The sequence below is a fragment of the Bos taurus genome, chromosome 29, assembly GCF_002263795.3.
Source record: "Bos taurus isolate L1 Dominette 01449 registration number 42190680 breed Hereford chromosome 29, ARS-UCD2.0, whole genome shotgun sequence".
Taxonomy (NCBI): domain Eukaryota; kingdom Metazoa; phylum Chordata; class Mammalia; order Artiodactyla; family Bovidae; genus Bos; species Bos taurus.
In genome coordinates, this window is record NC_037356.1 from 41,078,952 (window position 1) to 41,099,331 (window position 20,380).

Genomic DNA, 20,380 nt, shown 5'->3' on the forward strand with positions numbered 1-20,380 from the left:
TTTAATAAAGGGACTATCTGCAAAAGTAGGGGTAGAGTTGACGGAACAGGCAAGGCTTGCTTACCCGTTCTACAGGCCTTTGTGTGTAAGGAGGCGAGGGAGGGTGGTTAGAGGAGAGCAGTGACTTGAGGTTCTTTTCACACCGGGAGGGGGCGCTGCCTTCTGGGCTCTGACTAGGCCGGTTTCAACTCTAAACTATTAGAGCCCGGTAATAAATGCCTGAATATGCAAGAGCCTTGGAGTCAGGCATGTTGAATTTGAATCCCGACCCTGAGTGACCTCACCCTTCTGAGCCTGGGATCTTATTTGTAAATGAAAGTAATAACAAAGCCTGTCGGGTAGGGTTGCTGTATAGATTAATTGAGATAAGGATAGCTTCTTACTATGCTTGCTATGTGAAAGCAGTCTTCAACTCTTTGCAGAATGAATAGACTTTACTAAAGCGCTTTATTTATGCGATCTCTCATTAATTAATTCCTTTTAAAGGTATTTGCTAAGCATCTAATCTATCCGAGATACTGTTACGCTTAAGGGAGTTGGGCACTTTGACGGCTGGACGGAGGGGAGGAGCCTCATGGGTTTCCCCGCCCACGACAGCGAAGCCCAATGGGAACCCGCGGAGGCTGTGAGTCCCGCCCACTTTTCTGGGCAGGCCCGGAAACGGGGTTGGAGAAGTTGCTGTATTTCCGGTCGGTGTGTAGGCTCTGCTGCTCGTGAAGCCGTAGACCCTGCTCCTGTTCAGCCTCCTCCTGGAAGATGTTTTACCACGTGAGCAGGGCACCGGGTGGCGGCGAGGGCAGGGTCAAGAGGAGGAGCGAAGCAGAAGGCCGGGACTAGGGGCGGCTTCTTGCCTCATATTCCTCCCGCTCCTTGCCCGAATCCATTCCACTTTCCCCACAGATCTCCCTGGAGCACGAGATTCTTCTGCACCCGCGATACTTCGGCCCTAACCTGCTCAACACGGTGAAACAAAAGCTCTTCACCGAGGTGGAGGGGACCTGCACCGGCAAGTGAGTGTCGCACCCTCCCTACCGCTTAAGCACTGCGCACACGGCTTTCTATGCCTGCATCCCCTTCCCAGCGCCTACACACCGTGAAAGCTTCTGCTACCTACCCTGGCAAACTCTCTCACCCTCCCAGGCAGTTAGCTGCTTCCTGCTTTGGGTTCCTACGGTGCCCTCTGGGAAGCTCCGTAACAACTTCCTTTGTTCAGCCAACATTTGTCATTAACTCAGCAAACATTTCTGAAGCTCCAGCTGTGTGCCAGGGCCCTGTACTGGGCCCTGGGAACAATGCAGTGAAAAAGACAAAATGAGGTCAGCCCTTGTGGAGCTGGTTTTTCTTTATCCCTCATACCCAGAGACCTGGCATGGTACATCTTGGGCCTCACTAAAAGTTTGTTGAATGAATGGGCAGGATAAGGCAGATTGAGAGTTAGCGGGAGGAAGGAAGAGGACTGAGACTTGACCATTTCTGGGCTCTGCACAGAGGAGCTCCGCACAGGTTAAGTAAATGAGGGGGGAGGAGCAGGGCTATAGAGTACTCAGGTATCCAGCATCAGAGTAAGCTGAGGTGTTTTTTGAACATACAGGTTCCTGAGCCTTATCTCATCCCTACAGCATCAAGACTGGGGACCAGCCCAGGAACAGGCATTTTAATAAGTTTCTCCCAGGTGATTCTGAGACATCACCAAGATTGAGATTAAGGACTGCAGCTCTTTTGGACACTGTGAAATTATGAGAGCAGCGTTTGGCATTATAGCTGCTGCTGATTGTCCTGTCTTCTCTCTTGATCATTAAGCTCTCCTGGGGCCAGGGGGCCAACTACTCCCCCTTTGTGCTCCCCCTTTACCTCCAGGGTCAGTGACTCTTGCAGTAGATGCTTTTTTGTATTTTTTTTCCTGGCTGCGCTGGGTCTTTGTTGCTGCACGGGCTTTCTGTAGTTGCAGCAAGTGGGGCTCAGTTGCCGTGTGTGGGCTTCTCATTGTGGTAGCTTCTGTTGTTGAGGCACACGGGCTCTAGGGCTTGTGCTTAGTAGTTGCAGCACACTGGCTTAGCTTTTCTGTGCTGTGTGGAATCTTCCCGGACCAGGAATTGAACTTGCGTCCCCTGAATTGGCAGGGGACTTCTTAACCACTGGACCACCAGGGAAGCCCTGCCGTGGCAGATGGTTTCAGAGGCCTTCCACACACAGTGCCTTTCAGTTTCTCTGCCTCCTTGCAGGTATGGCTTTGTAATTGCCGTCACTACCATCGACAATATCGGTGCTGGTGTGATCCAGCCAGGCCGAGGCTTTGTCCTTTATCCGGTTAAGTACAAGGCCATTGTTTTCCGGCCCTTTAAAGGGGAGGTCGTGGATGCGGTGGTCACTCAGGTCAACAAGGTAAGACCATCCACAGGGGAGGTAGTGGGAAGGTCCCTCTTTTAGAAGATCTGGGATGGGTCCCACTTTGGTCAAATTCTGTGTCTTTGGTCAAATCACTTCTCTATGCTTCAAGTTTCCTCACCTGTCAAATAGTATGGTAATCTTGCCCTGCCTCACTCAGGGGCGTGTAAGTCAATAGTGAGTCAAAACAGGAGTAGCCTCCATTGTGGGCCAGGTGGTGTGCAAAGTCTCGAAATGACTCTGAAATGAGTGCTTTTATCTCCGTGCTGAAGCTTGGAGAAGTTGAGTCTCCTGGCCACAGTCATGTGTCCAACAAGTGTTCAAAGCCCAGAATGACAAGTTCTAGGTCTTAGCTGTTTACCACTATACTTCCTTAGCTTAAAATGAAAGCTTGGGAAAACAAACACACAACAAACTTCACAGTGGTTTCAAAACATGAAGAATATTGTTAGGAACCAGATAAAGATGGGAGGCTTAGGAGACTTTGGGGGACAAAAGAAAAAGCAAGGTCTCTCTTTTCCCTTCTAGGTTGGACTCTTCACAGAAATCGGGCCCATGTCCTGCTTCATCTCTCGACATGTAAGTCTAGGCACGCTGGGTGGGTCTAAGGAGGAGACCTGTACTCGTGAGAATCTACTGAAGCATCCTTTTCAAGTGCTCTTACCCAGTTTGACCTTACTTTCAGTCCATCCCATCAGAGATGGAATTTGATCCTAACTCCAACCCACCGTGTTACAAAACGATGGATGAGGTGAGTGGGCAGAAGAAATTGGTGAGAGGGCCAAGGGAATGAGCCACTCTGAGGGAGGGTATAGGCCTGGGGGTTTCTGAATGTACTGTTCCCTCCTCCCCAGGACATTGTGATTCAGCAGGATGATGAGATCCGCTTGAAGATTGTGGGGACCCGTGTGGACAAGAATGACATTGTGAGTCTCCTGACTGCCACCGTGCTCATACCAGGCCGAGCTGTTGCATTCTTCCTATTCAGAGTTCCTGGGGATTTTGTGCTCTCCTGCCAGGAAGAAGAGATGGGTGGGCAGAAGGCCTGGGGCTGAGGGTTAGAGGAGAGCACTCTGCTTGCTTTGGCTTCATTTCCATTTTTCTTTCCTCCTGCAGTTTGCTATCGGCTCCCTGATGGATGATTACCTGGGTGAGTGCCAGGGTTGTTGTCTGGAGGAGGGGTGTGTGGGCACAGGAGGTGAATATGGAATTTGATGCCTGAGCCACTGATGAAAGAAACTCTCATGTTGTCTGCTTGGAAGACCAAGGACACTTGCCCCCTGGAATGAGAAGTGCATGGTTAGGGCTGTCCCGAGCTCTGGGTCTAAGCACTGTGCTTTTTCTGTTCTCGGCAGGGCTTGTGAGCTGAGCACCATGACCCACCTTGTTTGGTCCCTGTCTAGGAGGTGTGACTGTCACACTTCCCATGGTGTCCAGAGGCCCAGTCTGGCTGCTATCGGGAGGCAAGGAGGGTTCCTTGCCCTCAGAAGACACCTGGCTCTTCCTATGGCTTAGCAGCCACTCCCAGATTTTTGACTGTGTGTTCTAACCATAAAAGGTCCTTGATTTTCATGGAAGTGTCCTCTCCTTTCTTTGGTAAGAACAACTCATTTTGTAAAAAGGCTGGAGGGCCAGTGGCTTGCTAGCCCCTCTTTTCTAGGCCTGATGCCTTAACTAGCCTCAGCCACCAGGGGATCTGACTGACCCTCTTGCCAAGGTCTCAAGTTGACCTCACTGAAGGTAAGGCTGTAGTGTTGGGTTGTTGTTGTACAGTCGCTTCGTCATGTTCGACTCTTTGCAACCCCATGGACTGCTGCTTGCCAGGCTTCCCTGTCCTTCACTGTCTCCCAGAGTTTGTTGGGTCTTTGGTTTTCAGCAAATGGTTGTATCGTTAGAGCTACTCTAGTCTAGGGCCCCGGTCTAGTTTCAGAGAATTTGCCCTCTTCTCAGCTTTTAAAATAACCAAGATTGTAGCTGGGGAGGGGGAAGAGGAGACAGTAGGGTTGGCGGAGGTGAATAATAGAACAGTAATGATACAGATTGTGGGGTCCCAGTCCTTAGGATGGGCACATAAACAATAGCCTTTGTTTACTAATCAATTAATATACTAACTGAACATATGCAAGGGCTCATAATCTCATTGGGATAACACAACAAAAATATGCAAAAGAAGAAGATTGAAGAAACACACCACCCTCCCTCGATGCTATGTCTTGGCAATACTATTTGCCTAACTTGGAATGCCTTTTCCAAACCTACCTGCTTGTTTCCTAGTAATCTATCAAATCTCAGTCACTTTTTGTTTTCTTAAGCTTTCCTTGACTTCCTTAAGAAGCAGAGCTGTGTAGTAGAAAACACAGTATTTGGGTTGATACAGAACTGGGTTTTAGTCCTAGCTGGGTGACCTTATGTTTCCTTATTGTAATATGGTCATACAACCCTCTTTGGATGGTATGTCAGAGCGTTGCTGCTCTGTGTCAGAGATCGTATGTGCAAGTGGCCGTCTTCCCCAACCAGGGATTTAACCTGAGCTGTCAGCAATGAAAGTGATGTGGTGTCTTTTAAACAAAAAATTAATTTATTTGTCTGTACTGGGTCTTAATTGCACCATGTGGGATCTAGTTCCCTGACCAGGGATCGAACCTGGACCCACTGCATAGGGAGTGCAGAGTCTTAGCCAGTGGACCACCAGTGAAATCCTCAAGTGTGGAGTCTTAACCACTGGATCATCAGGGAATTCTCAGGAAGTTACAACCTCTTAAAGCGATCCCAGGCTTAATAGTGACAGGAGTATGCGCCTGGTAATATATTCAATCCTTTACATACATTATTGAATTTTCTCAACAGTTCAGTGTAATGTTTTGTCATCCCACTTGACAGGCGATAAAATAGATGAACTAACATGCTTAAGGTCACAAAGCTAGTGAGTAGTGGAGCTGTTTTTTTTTTAATAGTGTAAAACCATCATAACTCTTCTTGCCAGGCATTGGGTAGCTGGGGAGTGAGAGGGAGCCACCTTTCTCCCAGCTGTGGCCAGGTGATTTACTCCTTTCCCTGGCCCCTGCCTTGACTCAAGCTGGAGGCAAATCAGCCCCAGACAGCTTGGATGGTGCTTCACTGCGTCCTGCAGGCCTCTGGGCCTTCCTCTCTTCATTGTCTCATGCTGCCAAGGTTACCAAAGGCTGTCCCTACCAATAACACCTTTGCAAGGAGGCCTGCCAACAGACAGGAGATCTGATCTCAGACTCAGAACTTCGGAGTTCTTCCTTTCATGCATAAGTGGGCAAGACACTCTAGGGACCAAGCACAGTCCTGAGATTACATCATATGTCATTCTGAGTATGACTGGAGGAGTTTCAGCAGGGTGTCAGTCTCCTTAGGTAGTGTTGCTATGGCAACCCCAGTCCCATCCACCTGGCTTTCTGGGCTCCGGCTCCTCCGGTCTCAGGATCTTCCTGTCTAGAGGCAGCAGCATCTAACCCTGAGAGGGGGGAAGGGTGAGGTTGTGTACATTCATGCTCCCCTGCAGAAAGCTCCTTTAATAAACAGCTCATTGCAAATGGTCCCATCTTGGATGAACATAAAATGATTAATTCACTGTTTGCCTCGTGATGTGAGTGAAAGTTCACTACCAAAGCTCAGTCTACATTGTCTCTTAATCTACAGTAACCTTGTGAGATGGGTATTCTTACTCCATTTTGTAGATACGTAAATGTGGTTAGGTAATTTGCCCAAAAGCAGTATCAAAGTTTGAACTCCTTTTGCTATGACTCCAAATACCCTTTACTCACTAAGCTCACTGCTTTTCAACTGAGAACTGCCCAGGTTCAGAGAAGTGTGTCAGTGTAAGATGGTCAAGGAAGTCTGTGAGGTAGGTGAGGGCTTACAGGACAGAAGTGGGGAGGATACGAGCTAGGGTGCCCGAATCGGCAGAGCCCTGGAGTCTGGAGCTCGCACGTGGTGTGTTTAGCCCAGTCAGAAGACCCTTCTGCCAGCAGACAATGCCTACTGAGATTCCGGTTCAACCTTGGGGAAGGGGAAGTGGCAGGTGATGTTGGAGAGTTAAGTTGAACCCCACGGAGCAGCCAGCAAAACTAAGGCAGACGCCAAAGTCTAAAGCGTCAAAGACTCGCGTAAATGCAAGTGCTCTGAAACTCAGGAGTAGACAAAGGAATGGAGATGGTTTCCTCGAGAACATGTTTATTAAAACGTAGATTGAACCATTACACACCCCACAAAACACCGAAGTGCTGTTGCTTTAAGAGGCGCGAGTCTTCCATATCACGTGACCTCTGACTTGACCGAGCCTTCTGCAGAGCCATCACGGTGGCCAATCGAGTAGTGGGCAGCTTCTTTGTGGGCAGGAATTCCTGAAGGCGCTCATCGATTGGCTGTGTTCGTGGAGGGCGGGGCCTGATCGCCGAGAGAGGGAATTAGTACGAGCAGGGTGAGAGGGGTCATTGCCGCAGCTACCGCCGCCGCAGTCACCGCCACCGCCCTCTTGGTAGCCGCCTTCGCCGTCCCTGAGCCATCAGGTGAGCAAGCCCTCACAGAGCCGTCCCGCTGCAGGTTGTGCGCTAACCGGCCTGGGCGCCCGCTCCGCTGGGGGCCCGCCCCCTTCGCCGACCACGTGACCCAAGTTCGGTAACCTCTGACCTCCTCCTCCCTGCCCCCCCACCTCTCGAGCTGGGATGAAGCGCGGCCGGGTGGGAGGATGCGCTTCACGGAGGCCGGGGGAGGTCAGTTCCCACGCCTCCTTACCGGTGTGGCTAGTGGCTGAGGATGTGGAGAGGAGGTTGAGGAACTGGAGACCTTGGTCAGAGCCGGACTTTGGGGGGTGTAATGTGGGCACGTAATAGGGAAACTTCCTTGGCGCCTTCCGCGGGCAGGACTTGCTGCTCCTACTTTACAGGTGGAGAAAGAAGGTTAACACGGCCATTGGCGGGTCTCCAACGCCAAGTCTCTGGACTGGGAATCCAGGCCGTGTTTCCCACACAGTCCGCCGCTCCTCATGATTAGAATGAGAGTTGAGTTCTTGCTCCCTTACCTAGGTAGTGCTGGCCCAGATGATCTTGGGAAAATCATTTAACATGTAACCACTCAGCTCTGATTTCCTTGGCTGTGAAATAGACACAGTGTTTATTTAATACCTCTCTCATTGTTAATCCAGACAAAATGAGGTGTAAGCCATATAAAGCACGTAGCTCAAAGCTTCAGGCATAGTATATACTGAGAAAAATAGCGATTGTGCGCTCATTTTTTCAGCAGGTGTTTACTGAGGGTGTGTTATGTGCAGACACCGTGCCTGACGCTGGGGATGCAAAGGTGAGCAAAAAGGCATGATCCTTGCCAGCATGGAGCTTACAGTCTACTGGGGAGGTAGATGTTAATCAAAATGTTGCACAGGTATATAATTACAAAAGGATAACTGCTTTGGAAAATAAAGTCATGGCACACGGTGAGGGTCTGAAAAGACTCTCTGAGCAAGTGACTTTTCTTTTAAATTTTAAAAGTAGTCATTTATTTATTTGACTGTGCTAGGTCTTCCTTGCTGCATGGGCTTTTCTTTAGTTGTGGCAAGCAGCGGCTACTCTCTAGCTGTGCATGGGCATCTCGTTACGGTGGCTTCTCTTGTGGCAGAGCACAGGCTCTAGGGCTCACGGGCTTCGGTAGCTGCGGCTTGTGGGCCCTAGATCTCAGGCTCTGTAGTTGTGGTGCACAGGCTTAGTTGCTCTGCAGCACGTAGAGTCTTCGCGGACCAGGGATCACACCCATGTCTCCTGCATTGGCAGGCGAATTTTTTACCACTGACTCACCGGGGAAGCCCCCAGCAAGCGACATTTGAGACTGAGATCTGAAGGAAGGCCTAGGAGTTCACTGGACAAAGGGGTTGGGGTAGAGGAGGAGAGTGTTCTAAGTCCAGGAAACAGTGTGTGAACATCCTGAAATAAGGTGTTTATGAGGAAACAGGCTACAGGAATGCAGAACATAAGCAAGAGTGGAAAGAGATATTTGGAGATGTAGGCACACATGTGGGGCCTTGGAGCCATGGCACAGGTTTGTTTTATTCTAAAGGCAATGAGGAGCCGTTGGGAGAAATGCTGCAGGGAGGCCAGGTAGGGTACCCACTGGATTTAGGGACCTGGAGGTCACTGGTGACCCACTGGGCCTTGTCAGAGAGGAGTGCTGGGGCAGAACCTGGGCGGGTCACTGAAACTGGGACCTCGCTGCTGTGGTGGTATTGTCTCACTTTGGCCCATGTTGGCCAGCCATGTAACTGTGGCGTGTGTTGTTGGAGTCCGTCACCAGCTGCTGGTTTTTTTGGTTCTTATTCTGCCATATCCCGTGAACAGAAGAGCAGGTTCCTGCTCTAAGCCTCTCAGCCACATTGGGGAAGACCAGACACGGGCAAAAAGCTAAACTACTGAAAGCCTGACTGTCCCAGATGGCATAGGGGCAGGAAGACCTCAAAGGACAGACTGGATCTGCCTTAGGAAAGAGGAGGGCATGGGGGCTTGGAATAGGAGGAGGGTGGGCCAGCCTGAGCGCCAGCGGTGAGGTACAAGGCAGGCTGGAAGCCACGAGGTGGCCTTCCTGGGAGGATAGATCAGCTCGATGAGCTCTGCGGATTCAGGACCAATCCCATTATGTTGAGCCAGAGAGTTGGGACTTTCCTTTTATGAGTCCTGGAAAATTATTGAAGACTTCTGAGCAAGGAACTCTCAGGGTAAAAGTAGTCTTTTCATCAGTATTTAGTACTGGTGGCTGTTGCACAGATCCAGAAGAAGACAAAAGTTTTTGTTTATAATTAACGATTGTAACGTCTTCCATTTGTGTAGCATTCTGGCCCTTGAGTTCCTCCTACATCATCTCATCTCATCCTCATAGCAACACTGTGTGTTAGGGAGGGCAGGGGTCATTGCCACTGTTTTACCAGACCTCAGACTGGGGCAAGTCTCAGCCTGGTTTGCATTTAAAGTGGTGGAGCAGGGCTGGGACCCAGTTCTGTGCCTCCGAAGGCTAGGCACTTTCTCAGACATCACTGCTGTCTGCTATCACTGCCTTCTGCCCTCTGACCCAGCTCAAGTCTGTTTCTTGCTCTGAGCCTTAGTTTCCTCACCTGGACACTCAGATGAGGTTCTTGGTTCAAGGATTCTGGAACAAGAGCAACAAGATTGGTTTGGAGGGCCTTCAGTCAGGCTCCCGGGCTCAGAGGGAGACTGGGCTGCCCTTTCCCACCTCCTTTCCCACCCCCAGCTCCATTCGGGGCCATGTCGGAGCGAGAAGAGCGGCGCTTCGTGGAGATCCCTCGGGAGTCCGTCCGGCTCATGGCAGAGAGCACAGGCCTGGAGCTGAGCGATGAGGTGGCGGCCCTGCTCGCAGAGGACGTGTGCTACCGACTCAGAGAGGCCACCCAGGTACACTCCCCCTCCTTGTCCCTCCCTGGGACTGCCCTCTCCCCAGGGGTTTATTCAGCTAGTATCTGTCAGGTCCCTCCTTCGTGCTCTGAATACAGTGGAGGCGGTCCCTGTCCTCTCCAGGGCCTCCTAGGCAGCTGGGCTTCCAGCGAACCAGGCGCCTGCTGAGCATCCTCTTGTGCCCCTCACCACAGCCCCGCTGGGCAGGCCCGACGGGTTCATCATCACATCCCCCATGTGAGAAACTGAGTCACAGAGAGGGCATGTGACATTGGGAGTTGTTTGCCACCCCCTGCTCCCTGTCGTCTGACTCTGTTCCTTCCCTCACAGAATAGCTCTCAATTCATGAAACACACCAAACGGCGGAAGCTGACCGTCGAGGATTTCAACAGGGCGCTCCGATGGAGCAGTGTGGAGGTGAGTTGGGCACAGGCTGCAGAGGGCTCAGCTGGCACGAGCCTGCCTACATGCCCGACTCAGGGCTGACCACACAGTGAGACGTGAAGGCCCAGCGCACACACGAGGGAAGGTCACAGCCACCGCAGCACAGGTATTGCGCCCAGCCCCCCAGGGCCAGGCGTTCAGAGAGGCAGAGGTGGCCACGGAGGCCCAGGGGCTAGGGAAGGCTTCTTGGAAGAGCTGGCACTTGAACTGAACCTGCAAAGGAGGCCGGGATTAGATTCAGTTGCAAGAAGAGGCCATTCTGGGTGAGGGAGCAGCCTGTTCACGGGCGTGGGTGTCAGAACATCCTGCATGGTCGTTCCTGGGCAGGGGGTCCAGGGAAGAAGATCACGTTTAGAAGAGAGGAGCGTTTTCAGAGCTGGTCTCTGTGAGGAGGATCAGCAGCCTGAGGGTGGGGTTCAGGGTCCATGCAGCTCCGTGAGGAGGGACCACGTTCTGTTCCTTGACTCTGAGCACTGGTGCTGCAGCCAAGTTCCCAGTGAAAAGCCTGGAGTCCCAGGCATCCCCCTCTGCTCAGGGCCTCTGGACTCCCCACAAACATAGGCTCTGGGCCCTGGCCGGTAGCGCCCCACTTACCTCCCCAGATTCAGCCTGCTCCCCAATCCTCTCTTCACTCAGGCCGTGTGCGGTTATGGATCTCAGGAGGTGCTGCCCCTGCGCCCAGCCAGGGAGGGTGAGCTCTACTTCCCCGAGGACCGAGAGGTGAACCTGGTGGAGCTGGCCCTGGCCACCAACATCCCCAAAGGCTGTGCTGAGACAGCCCTGAGAGGTGACCGGGGGGTCCTCCACGGGGCGGGGACAGGAGCTGGGTCGTTGGAGGAATGGTGATGGCCTGGTGGGTGGATGGGGCAAGGGCAGAATCTCGGGCTGACCCATCTCTCTGCTCTGGTTCTAGTTCACGTCTCCTACCTAGACGGCAAAGGGAACTTGGCCCCTCAAGGATCAGGTAATGGGTAGTACGGGGAACGGGCTCTCTGCTTGGACTTTCCTCCCGTAGGACTGAGGGGGTGCCGCTACCCCTTTGAGGCCTCATCTGACAAGTATTTTCCGGTGCCTGCCTGGTGCCAGTCCTAAGTGGGCACTGATCCCTGCCCAGAGGCCTCAGAGTTGGAGATGGGATCCCAGGCCTGTAACCAATCATGACGCCGTGTTGGATGTTAGTGCAGAAGTTTGAGCAGCTTTCTGGGGTCCCTGAGGTGTCACACTTCCAGGGTCTGCTGAATGGAGCTTACAGAGCCTGAGGCTTATGAACTTGGACCTTGGGGACTAAGCAGGAGTCTGCTGGGCAGAACACAGGTGGGAGGCAGCATGCGGAGCTGGGCTGTGGAGAGCTTGCAAGGACAGGGTGAGCAGGCTGCTCAGAGAGGCTGATGGCTCTGTGTTCTGAGAGTCCTTCTGTCTGAACGGGCTCTTTATGGCGATGGGGGTTGTTGGGGGTGGGGAGCAGGCAGGGAGGCTGGGAGAGGGCTGGGCTGCACCCTGACCACCTTCTGCCCACCCTCTCACAGTGCCTAGTGCTGTGTCTTCACTGACTGATGACCTTCTCAAGTACTACCAGCAAGTGACTCGGGCTGTGCTGGGGGATGATCCACAGCTGATGAAAGTGAGCAAGCGGGCCTGAATTGAAGCATAAAGTTCAACCCTCAAATCCCCATGGAATTCCTTCAGAGGCCTGCTTCCTGTTCTCTGCAGGCTGGCTGATCTGGGTGGAAGCTGCTCTTGGTGGGGGGCGTGGTGCTCTGCAACTGGCCCTTCTCCAGCACTGCTCCCCTTCCTGCCCCAGTAGGAACCCTGTTCCTTAGGGAATGGGCAGCTCTGCAGGGTCCTGTGGAGTGTGGGGACGGCACAGGTGGTCAGTGCCCCTACACCGTAATCCAGAGCCCTTTCTTTGGGGTGTCTGTTGACCTGGAGCCACGTGGGGCATCCACCTTGCACATTTCATCTGTCTGGCCTTGAGAGGAAGTAGAGGGAGCCTGGTGAGGGTGCCAGTTAGACATCATACCAGCCCTCTAGGGCCCCACAGGGCCCCGCTGGACACTGTCTGTGCCAGGACTCTAATGCCAGAGGCAGAGGAGGGCTGGTTTGGTGGTCTTGGCCACGTGGCCCCTCTGTTTGAGGGGGTTACATCTTCCATGTCTGGATGCTGCTCTTATTTCCCTTGCAGAGACTGTTGTTACTGCACTCTCCTGCCTTAGGAAGTCTGCTGCTCGTCCTCAGACACAGTGCATGTGGCTGGGCCTGGGCCTGGGAGCTGGGCTCCTTCCACTTGAGCTGTTCTCTGCTTTCACAGTGCCAGAGGAGCTGGGAGGGCACAGGTGGTGGAGGTTCCGGCTAAGATGGTCTTACTCACTGACTCTTATTTTTTTCTGCTTATAAAAGTAATACCAGCATATGCTTATTATAGAAGTACTGTAAGACATACAAAGCAGAAATTGTGTAGAACCACCCACTCACATTTTTTTCCTATGTATAAACTGTCATAGTCTGCTGTCAATTGAAGTGGTATTAAACTAAACATCTGGTTTTAGAATAACTGCTTTATTTAGTTGAAAATATGTTGGACATTTAGGTTATATTCAGTTCAGTTCAGTCACTCAGTCGTGTCCTACTCTTTGCGACTGCATGGACGCCAGGCTTAGGTTATATTCAGCTTTTTATTATTATAGACAGTGTTATGTGTGGATATGTGTGTGAGTGGGTTTTGTTTAGAGTGGGTTAAATTTGTAGAAGTGGCATTGCTGAGTCAAAGTATGAATATTTAAAATGTTAATAATACATAGGTGCCAAGTTTTCCTTTAAAGAGGTATCAGTTTATACTTGGGGTGGGTGGACCAGGGCAGCGTGGCCCCTTCTGTTTCAGATTGCTCTCCACGACCTGCAGACCAACTCCAAGATCGCAGCGCTCCTGCCATACTTTGTGTACGTGGTCAGCGGGGTAAGTGACCAGGCTGCGGCAGGGGCGGATCTGTGGGGAGGCGATGATGCCACAGGCTGTAGGGCTCACGGCAGGCGCCACCAGACTAGCAGGCTCTCTGCACCTTTATGCCCCCCCAAGCAGCCGCCTTCTCCCAACAGGTGAAATCTGTAAGCCACGACCTGGAGCAGCTGCACCGGCTCTTGCAAGTGGCGCGGAGCCTGGTTCGGAACCCACACCTCTGCCTGGTACCCTATGTCCGCTCCCTGGTGGGCAGCGTCCTCTACTGTGTCCTGGAGCCACTGGCTGCCTCCATCAACCCGCTGAATGACCACTGGACGCTGCGGGATGGCGCTGCCCTCCTACTGAGCCACATCTTCTGGTAGCCACCTGGGCCTAGCGCTGGTCAAGGGCGGGACCGTGGCAGAGCTGTGGCTTGGGGTGGGAGGTGGGGTGAAACTCTGGCTTTAAGGCCACAGGTTGAGGCGCTGGGAGTGTCTTCCCTCTGCTCTTCCAGGTTGTTGTGCTTGGGGTTTTATAAACGGGGACAGAGACGCCAGGGGTTTGGTCCATCAGCCCTCAGGCCCTGGGCCCAGCGGCCTCGTTCACTACCCGGCGTGCCGTGCACGTGCACCTTCCTGCGTGCTCTGCCTCGTTGCCCTGACTCAGTGTTGCTCCCACAGGACTTATGGGGACCTTGTAAATGGCCTCTATCAGCAGATCCTGCTCTCCCTGCAGAAAGTCTTGGCGGATCCTGTGAGGCCTCTCTGCTCTCACTACGGGGCTGTGGTGGGCCTGCATGCTCTTGGCTGGAAGGTGAGGACCCTGGCTTTTCTCACAGAACTATAAGAGCTCCCGTTTATAGTTAGAAAAATAATCTTTCTTGTCCATGAATGTGTCCTCTTTCTCCATTTTTTAGGTTTTTCACTGTCTTTCAGGATCCTTCTGTAATTTTCCCTGAAGAGAACCTCAAAATAACTGGTTTACTGCTAGATTCTTGCTATGCTTTGATACTGTTGCAATGTCTTTTCATGGTATTTCTTATTGGTGTATAGATACACCAATTTCTATATTGGTGTATAGATTCTGATTCGTGTATTGATTCAGCTACTTCATTAAACTATCATTTTTAACTGTAGATTTTTTTGGGCTTTTAAGGTAATCATACCCTGTACAAATAATGATAGCTTTGTCTTTTTTAAACCTAATGCCTTATTTTTTAAAATTCCTTTTCCTTTTTTGGCATCCCACATGGCTTGTGGGATCTTAGTTCCCCAATCAGGGTTGGAACCTGAGCCCTTGGCTGTGAAAGTGCAGGGTCCTAACCACTGGACCACCAGAGAATTCCCAAACCTAGTAATTTTTTATTTTATTGCTAGGACCACTAATATAATTTTAAATATGTTGATATTGGGCGTTCTTGACTCATTTCCAATTTTTAAAAAAAAGTACTAACAATAACCTATTTAGGCTGACGTTTACTTCGTGTGTTTGTAGATACCTTTCTCAGGTTAGGGGAATTATATTCTTAATTATTAATTTATGTTAATTTTATCAAATGCACTTTCTGTATCTTTTTAATTGATTCTAAGGTTTTCCTGTTTTATCTGTTAATGTTGTTAATTGTATATATAGGTTTTCTTTTTTTTTGGCTGTGTCACACAGCTTGTGGGATCTTAATTCCCAACCAGGGGATTGAACCCCTGCCCCAGCAGTGAAAGTGCTGAGTCCTAACCACTGGACCACCAGGAATTCCCCACACAGATTTTCTAATAGTAAACTATCTTTACATTTCTAGGATAAACTCACTTTAGTAATGGTATAGTCTTTAAAAAATGCAAAACTTTTATTGGAATATATTTTTTATATAGTTAGATTTAAATGATTTATCTGTATGAATGAAATTAATCATGTACTCTTCTCATATGGTTTTAGTATCAGGGTTATAGTGGTTTTATAGAATAAGGTGGAGAGGAAGTATTTTTTATACTTTATATTTTTAAGTTTAACTATGTTTTATTGAGACACTCTGTTCCTTGAATGTCTGTAGGCTGACTTTGTAAATTCTGGCATGCTGTTTTGTGGTTGTATTTTTAACTAATAGTTACAGAATTATTTGAGTTTTCAGATTTCTTGAGTCAATATTAAGTTATATTTTTCTAGGAACTTGAAGTCTTAATTGCTTTCCCCCAAATTAATCACAGGATTTAAAATTACATAATTAGAGTCCAGGTCTCTGAGCTGTTGTTTGTTTTTGTGCAAGTGGTTTGAACTGAGTTCCAGTTTACACGTAAGCCAGGATGGTAACTGGAATGTAGCAGGTGGCAGCTAAATTTCTCAGTTAGCAAGGGGCATTACTTGCACCCTTCAGCCCTCAGCACATGTCCGTGATCGTGGGGTCACTTTATATTGTTTGTCTGTCTTTGTACCTGATCTTTATTCCCGTTGCTTAATTAAGGCTTGGGCATTCAGGAGGTTCCAAATAAATGCTGGCTGAATATGCCAAGCAGGGAATTTAGGATTCAGCCCTGTCGAGAACCAGAGATAAAAGTAGATTTATCTACTAAAAGAGGAAATGGTACTTGGTAAGCAATGAGCAAAAGAGGCATTCACTGCATTCTTTTCTCCCATCCAGGCAGTAGAGAGAGTCTTGTACCCACATCTGTCCACTTACTGGACAAATCTGCAGGCTGTGCTCGACGATTATTCAGTATCGAATGCCCAGGTTAAAGCAGATGGGCACAAAGTCTATGGAGCCATTCTGGTGAGTGCCAGCCCTTTCCAGCCTCTCCTTCCTGCATCAGCTCAGCTGGCTTACTTTAGAATACTAGGCCCAGGTTCCTTGTATCCTAGTCCCTCTGCTCTTACAGGTGGCCGTAGAGCGACTCCTGAAGATGAAGGCCCAGGCAGCAGAGCCTAACAAGGGTGGGCCAGGCAGCAGGGGGTGCCAGCGCTCTGACGACCTGCCCTGGGACAGCCTTCTCCTGCAGGAGTCTCCCTCCGGGGGCAGCGCAGAGCCAGGTTTTGGGTCTGGTCTCCCAATGGCTCTTGGAGGCGTGGGGCCAGAGGATCCTTCCCCTTCGGTGACCCTGGCGGACATCTACCGGGAGCTCTACGCCTTCTTCGGTGACAGCTTGGCCACTCGCTTTGGCACGGGTCAACCAGCGCCCACGGCCCCGCGGCCGCCCGGGGACAAGAAGGAACCGGCGACCGCCCCGGACTCGGTGCGGAAGATGCCGCAGCTGACAGCCAACGCCATGGTCAGCCCGCAGGGCGACGAGAGCCCCCGGGGCGGCGGCCCCCCGTCAGCCTCTGCGCCCGCCGCCTCTGAGAGCAGGCCGCTGCCCCGCGTGCACCGGGCGCGGGGAGCACCTCGGCAGCAGGGCCCAGGCACCGGCACCCGCGACGTCTTCCAGAAGAGCCGTTTCGCCCTGCGCGGTGCCCCTTACTTCCGTTTCATCATCGCTGGGCGACAAGCAGGGAGGCGATGCCGCGGGCGCCTCTTCCAGACAGCCTTCCCCGCGCCGTACGGGCCCAGCCCGGCCTCCCGTTACGTGCAGAAGCTGCCCATGATCGGCCGCACCAGCCGTCCGGCCCGCCGCTGGGCGCTCTCGGACTACTCGCTGTACCTGCCGCTTTGACGCGGCTCTCGCCTTCGCCTCTGTAAATAAATCCCGCGCCCGGAAATGACGTTTCCGTGCTCGTGGGTCGCGCCGGATGAGGCGGGGCTTGGTTAGTTGGCTCCTGCGGCGGCGCTTTCTGGTGTTGGGCAAGTCATGGCGCTGCCCTGGTTGCAGCGCGTCGAACTCGCGTTCTTCGCTACCGCCTTCTTATGCGGAGCCGTGGCGGCCGCGGCGCTGACCCGGACCCAGGTGTGCGGTTGCGGTACGGGGCCGGCCGTCAGGTTGGGTAAGCGGGGAACAGGTACACCCTGAACCGGAGAGGCTGCTGCTGTCCGGCCCGGCGCGCAGCTCCTCGGAGCTAGTCGCCCAGGTGAGGCCGGTCGCCGGCGGAGATGCTGCATCGGCGCTAATGACGCTCCGTGGATACATCTCATAGATTATTACCTCGCAAAAGGAACGAGTCCTTGGGGGTGTCTAACAGCAGATATAGCCCCGCCGGGTAATTCCTGCTGCATAACCTCACCCTGGCTGTAAAACAAGTTGGACCAGGCCCCTTTAAATCAGACACTATTGTGCTGAGCCACTCAAAGAAAACATAGTGTAGTAGAAATGAGCAAACTACTGAATGGTTGCAACGCAGCGTGTCATATGGCAAACCAGTGATGTAGCAGAAGCGAATAGTTTAGCTGAGTGTTTAGCCAGGCAATCATGTTAATAAACAGGCTCGTTTGACCCCTGTAAGTAGGCACTATTACACCTATTTTATAGGTTAGAAAACATCGGAGATGGCCGAAGGTTAGGTAAGTTTTGGTTCTACTTTAGAATTTCTGTACAAGGGGAGACCAGAACTTGTGAGGCATCTCTGAAGCTCATTGTATTTTATAACCACTGCCGATTTCCTCATCCTTCTGGCCTCTGTAGATTTCATTTCCCCACCAGACCCACTCATCTACTGGCCCAGAAACAGGAACTGACAGTAATACACAAAAAACCCCTTAGGGTGGCCCTGGTCTAGATTATCCCCAACACCTGCCATGAACTTGCATTCAGAGCTGAAATCTAGGACTCAACAACTTCTCTCCACAGGGCTCTTTCAGGGGCAGCTGTCCTCTGTATGGCGTGGCCGCCCTGAACGGCTCCTCTCTGGTCTTGTCCCGACCCACGGCCCCATCCCTCTGCTCCTTTGTGGCGGGGGCCTCGGGCCTCCTGGCCCTCTACTGTCTGCTGCTTCTGTTCTTCTGGGTCTACACCAGCTGCATCGAGGGCTCCCACAGGTGACTGCCGGCTCTGAGGATCAGGGGTTGAGGTGGGAGGTGTCCCACTTGAACCACAAGGCATATTCTCTCCCTCCTCCTAGAGGCCCTATCGGGCTCCGCTTTGCACTGGCCACCTCAGCCATAGCCATCTTCCTGGTCTTAGTGTGTGCCTGTATCCTTCGATTTGGCACGAGTTCCCTGTGCAAATCCATCATCTCCCTGAACATGACTAGGTAATGGGAAAGGGAGGGAGTCTGGCTGGGGCTGTCTACCTTCCCTCTGCAGAGTATCCCATACTGCACTTTTTACATCCTCGTCAATGCTCATCTCAAAAGGGCACTGGAGTGAAAGGCTATTTAGGGTATATCTCCCCTTTCTCACGACTTGTCTCTTTGACCTCACAGCTGCTCTGATGCCCAGAAAACTTCATGGATACCCCCTGGAACCGCTGTGCAGTTTTACTCCAACCTACATAATGCTGAAGTGAGGTCCTGGGATATGAAAGGCTGGGTAGAGACTGAGGGATACACAGATTCGTGTAACGAATCGTATAATACCATCTGTAGTTTTAAGAGGGCTCACCAGTGTACTCTGAGCTTGGTCCACCGGTGAGGGGCTGAGGAGCTAAAGGCTTGACAGCCTGACAGTGCACAGCTGAGTGGTATGTGGGTGGAACTGGATTCAAGATGGGCCCAGTCCTCACATTCCTGTCCTGTCTCCCACAGACTTCTTCTTGGGTGAATCTGGTATTATGGTGTTTGGTCTTGGTGCTCCAGGTTGTGCAGTGGAAGTCTGAAGCCACCCCATCCCGGCCTCTGCAGAGGGGGGACCCTGAGTGGAGCTCTGAGACAGATGGTCTTGTTGGGCCACGCCTTTCCCATTCCTGAAGACTAACCAAAGAGTACTTCTGCAGCCAGACTCCATGCCCAAGTGCCTGTAATCCTCTTGCCCCAACATGGCTTTGATTATGTGGGGAGCCTTAGTTTTCCCTCCAGGAGGGAACCGTGATGACACCTCTCTTCCTACAGCTGTTTTTGTACCAGTATTATATTACTTTCTTAACTCATCTCAGTACTGAGTTCTTGGTGTAAAGCACTGTAGGTAGGGTGGATAAGAGTAAGGAGTGAAGGCTCAACAGATATGGGTCAAAAAACTCAAGAGGTACGGCCAGGTAGCTGCCCTTGGGACAACTGCTCTTTTATTTGCTGTTAATGATTTCTGGGCCCCCTGTGTGACCCTGGTTGTCACCCCATCCCTAAGGTTTTTTATTCTGAACCTTAGTGACCTGAGGTTGCTTCTTCACAAGCTACGGTAGGCACCCACAGTGTTGTCAAAAAGTTTCGTGTTGGGGAAATGTCCAGCTTTGTCCAACAGGAAGCAGAAGCGTCGGCCTTTGACTTTCAGAGGCAACATGGCAGGGACTTCTCCTCGGTGGGCCATGCAAGATACCTGGTTTAAGGGAACCGTAAAATGGGCACCCCAACCAAAGGGGGCATGAGTGGTGAGGGTCACTTGCTTCCCTCCAGCCCGTAGCATCACTGAGCGCACAGAGCGGAGGGAAAAGAGAAGACCAGCACCAAGTACCAGGGAACCTGTAGGAAAAGCAGATTTGGGTTTTCACTGGAAAGCTAAGCAGCAACCCTTTCAGTGGCCCCCGGATAAAAATAATTATGATGGTAACATTTACTGTGTTCCTCTTATACCCCAGTCATATATTAGTCATTCCTCCCAACAGCCTTAATAGATACCCATCCCCAGTTTAAAACAGGATCCAGAGTAAGGGTACTAACTTGCTCAAGGTTACAAAATAAGAGCCAGACGGCAGCTTGAGCCTGTAAAGGGCTTGGCGCTCAGGGACTTCCAACTCTAGTGTACCGCGCTCCTACCTACTCCTGCTCATCCGGGAGGGTTGGGAGCCCCTTACTCTTGCCCGAACAGAGAGGATTGTGCCCACCTTCTTCGATCAAGCTGGGAAGCTAGCCCACACCTTACCGATGGCGCCGCAGCCGACGGCAAGGCCGTAGCGCCAGAGTGTAGAGCGCAGGTCCAAGCCGCCATGGTCTGGGGTCTTGGCGTCTGTTGGACGAACCGGGGTTGGGGGACGGGCCAAGGAGGCAATGGCCAGGGAAGCCCAGAAGACGCCCTGGCCAGCGCAGAACAGCCCGAGGACGGCGAAGAAGCGGCCCCGTTCGTGCTCGAAGAGCAGCACATCCCGTGGCGGAGCCGTGTCATGCAGGGCCCGGCGCGCGGACAGTGACTGCAGCGCTCGGAACAGCAGCACAGACCACCTCCGCCCGGGCGCCGCCATGGCGCTGCGCTGAG

General features: G+C 51.8%; 4 protein-coding genes across 9 annotated transcripts; 3 read left to right on the forward strand and 1 right to left on the reverse strand.

Moving 5' to 3' along the window:
- The first annotated feature begins 696 nt into the window (after positions 1 to 696).
- On the forward strand, positions 697 to 3,956 carry POLR2G (RNA polymerase II subunit G). Its single transcript, NM_001015633.1, is given in 8 exon segments — positions 697 to 768; positions 901 to 1,010; positions 2,223 to 2,382; positions 2,914 to 2,964; positions 3,071 to 3,136; positions 3,240 to 3,311; positions 3,502 to 3,535; positions 3,741 to 3,956. Coding segments are annotated over 8 exon segments (519 nt in total). The 5' UTR covers positions 697 to 756; the 3' UTR covers positions 3,755 to 3,956.
- A 2,842-nt stretch (positions 3,957 to 6,798) lies between these two features.
- Positions 6,799 to 17,007, forward strand: TAF6L (TATA-box binding protein associated factor 6 like). 5 transcript variants are annotated; one of them, NM_001206533.1, is given in 13 exon segments: positions 7,064 to 7,124; positions 7,651 to 7,710; positions 9,643 to 9,649; positions 9,651 to 9,803; positions 10,134 to 10,220; positions 10,884 to 11,034; positions 11,161 to 11,211; positions 11,774 to 11,868; positions 13,126 to 13,200; positions 13,341 to 13,561; positions 13,863 to 13,995; positions 15,815 to 15,943; positions 16,050 to 17,007. In NM_001206533.1, coding segments are annotated over 12 exon segments (1,881 nt in total). In that variant the 5' UTR covers positions 7,064 to 7,124; positions 7,651 to 7,702; the 3' UTR covers positions 16,821 to 17,007.
- Positions 16,915 to 19,124, forward strand: TMEM179B (transmembrane protein 179B). 2 transcript variants are annotated; one of them, NM_001192311.1, is made up of 5 exons: positions 16,921 to 17,051; positions 17,889 to 18,076; positions 18,160 to 18,291; positions 18,463 to 18,541; positions 18,784 to 19,124. In NM_001192311.1, the coding sequence occupies exons 1-5, from the start codon at positions 16,956 to 16,958 to the stop codon at positions 18,943 to 18,945; spliced, it is 657 nt and encodes a 218-aa protein (NP_001179240.1). In that variant the 5' UTR covers positions 16,921 to 16,955; the 3' UTR covers positions 18,946 to 19,124. The 2 variants fall into 2 exon arrangements, with proteins under 2 accessions (XP_059738838.1, NP_001179240.1); XM_059882855.1 differs by lacking the exon at positions 17,889 to 18,076 and having other exon boundaries at positions 16,915 to 17,083.
- Positions 19,125 to 19,220: 96 nt separating this feature from the next.
- On the reverse strand, positions 19,221 to 20,366 carry TMEM223 (transmembrane protein 223). The gene is given in 2 exon segments (NM_001099721.2): positions 19,221 to 19,650; positions 20,051 to 20,366. Coding segments are annotated over 2 exon segments (609 nt in total). The 3' UTR covers positions 19,221 to 19,357.
- Positions 20,367 to 20,380: the final 14 nt, after the last annotated feature.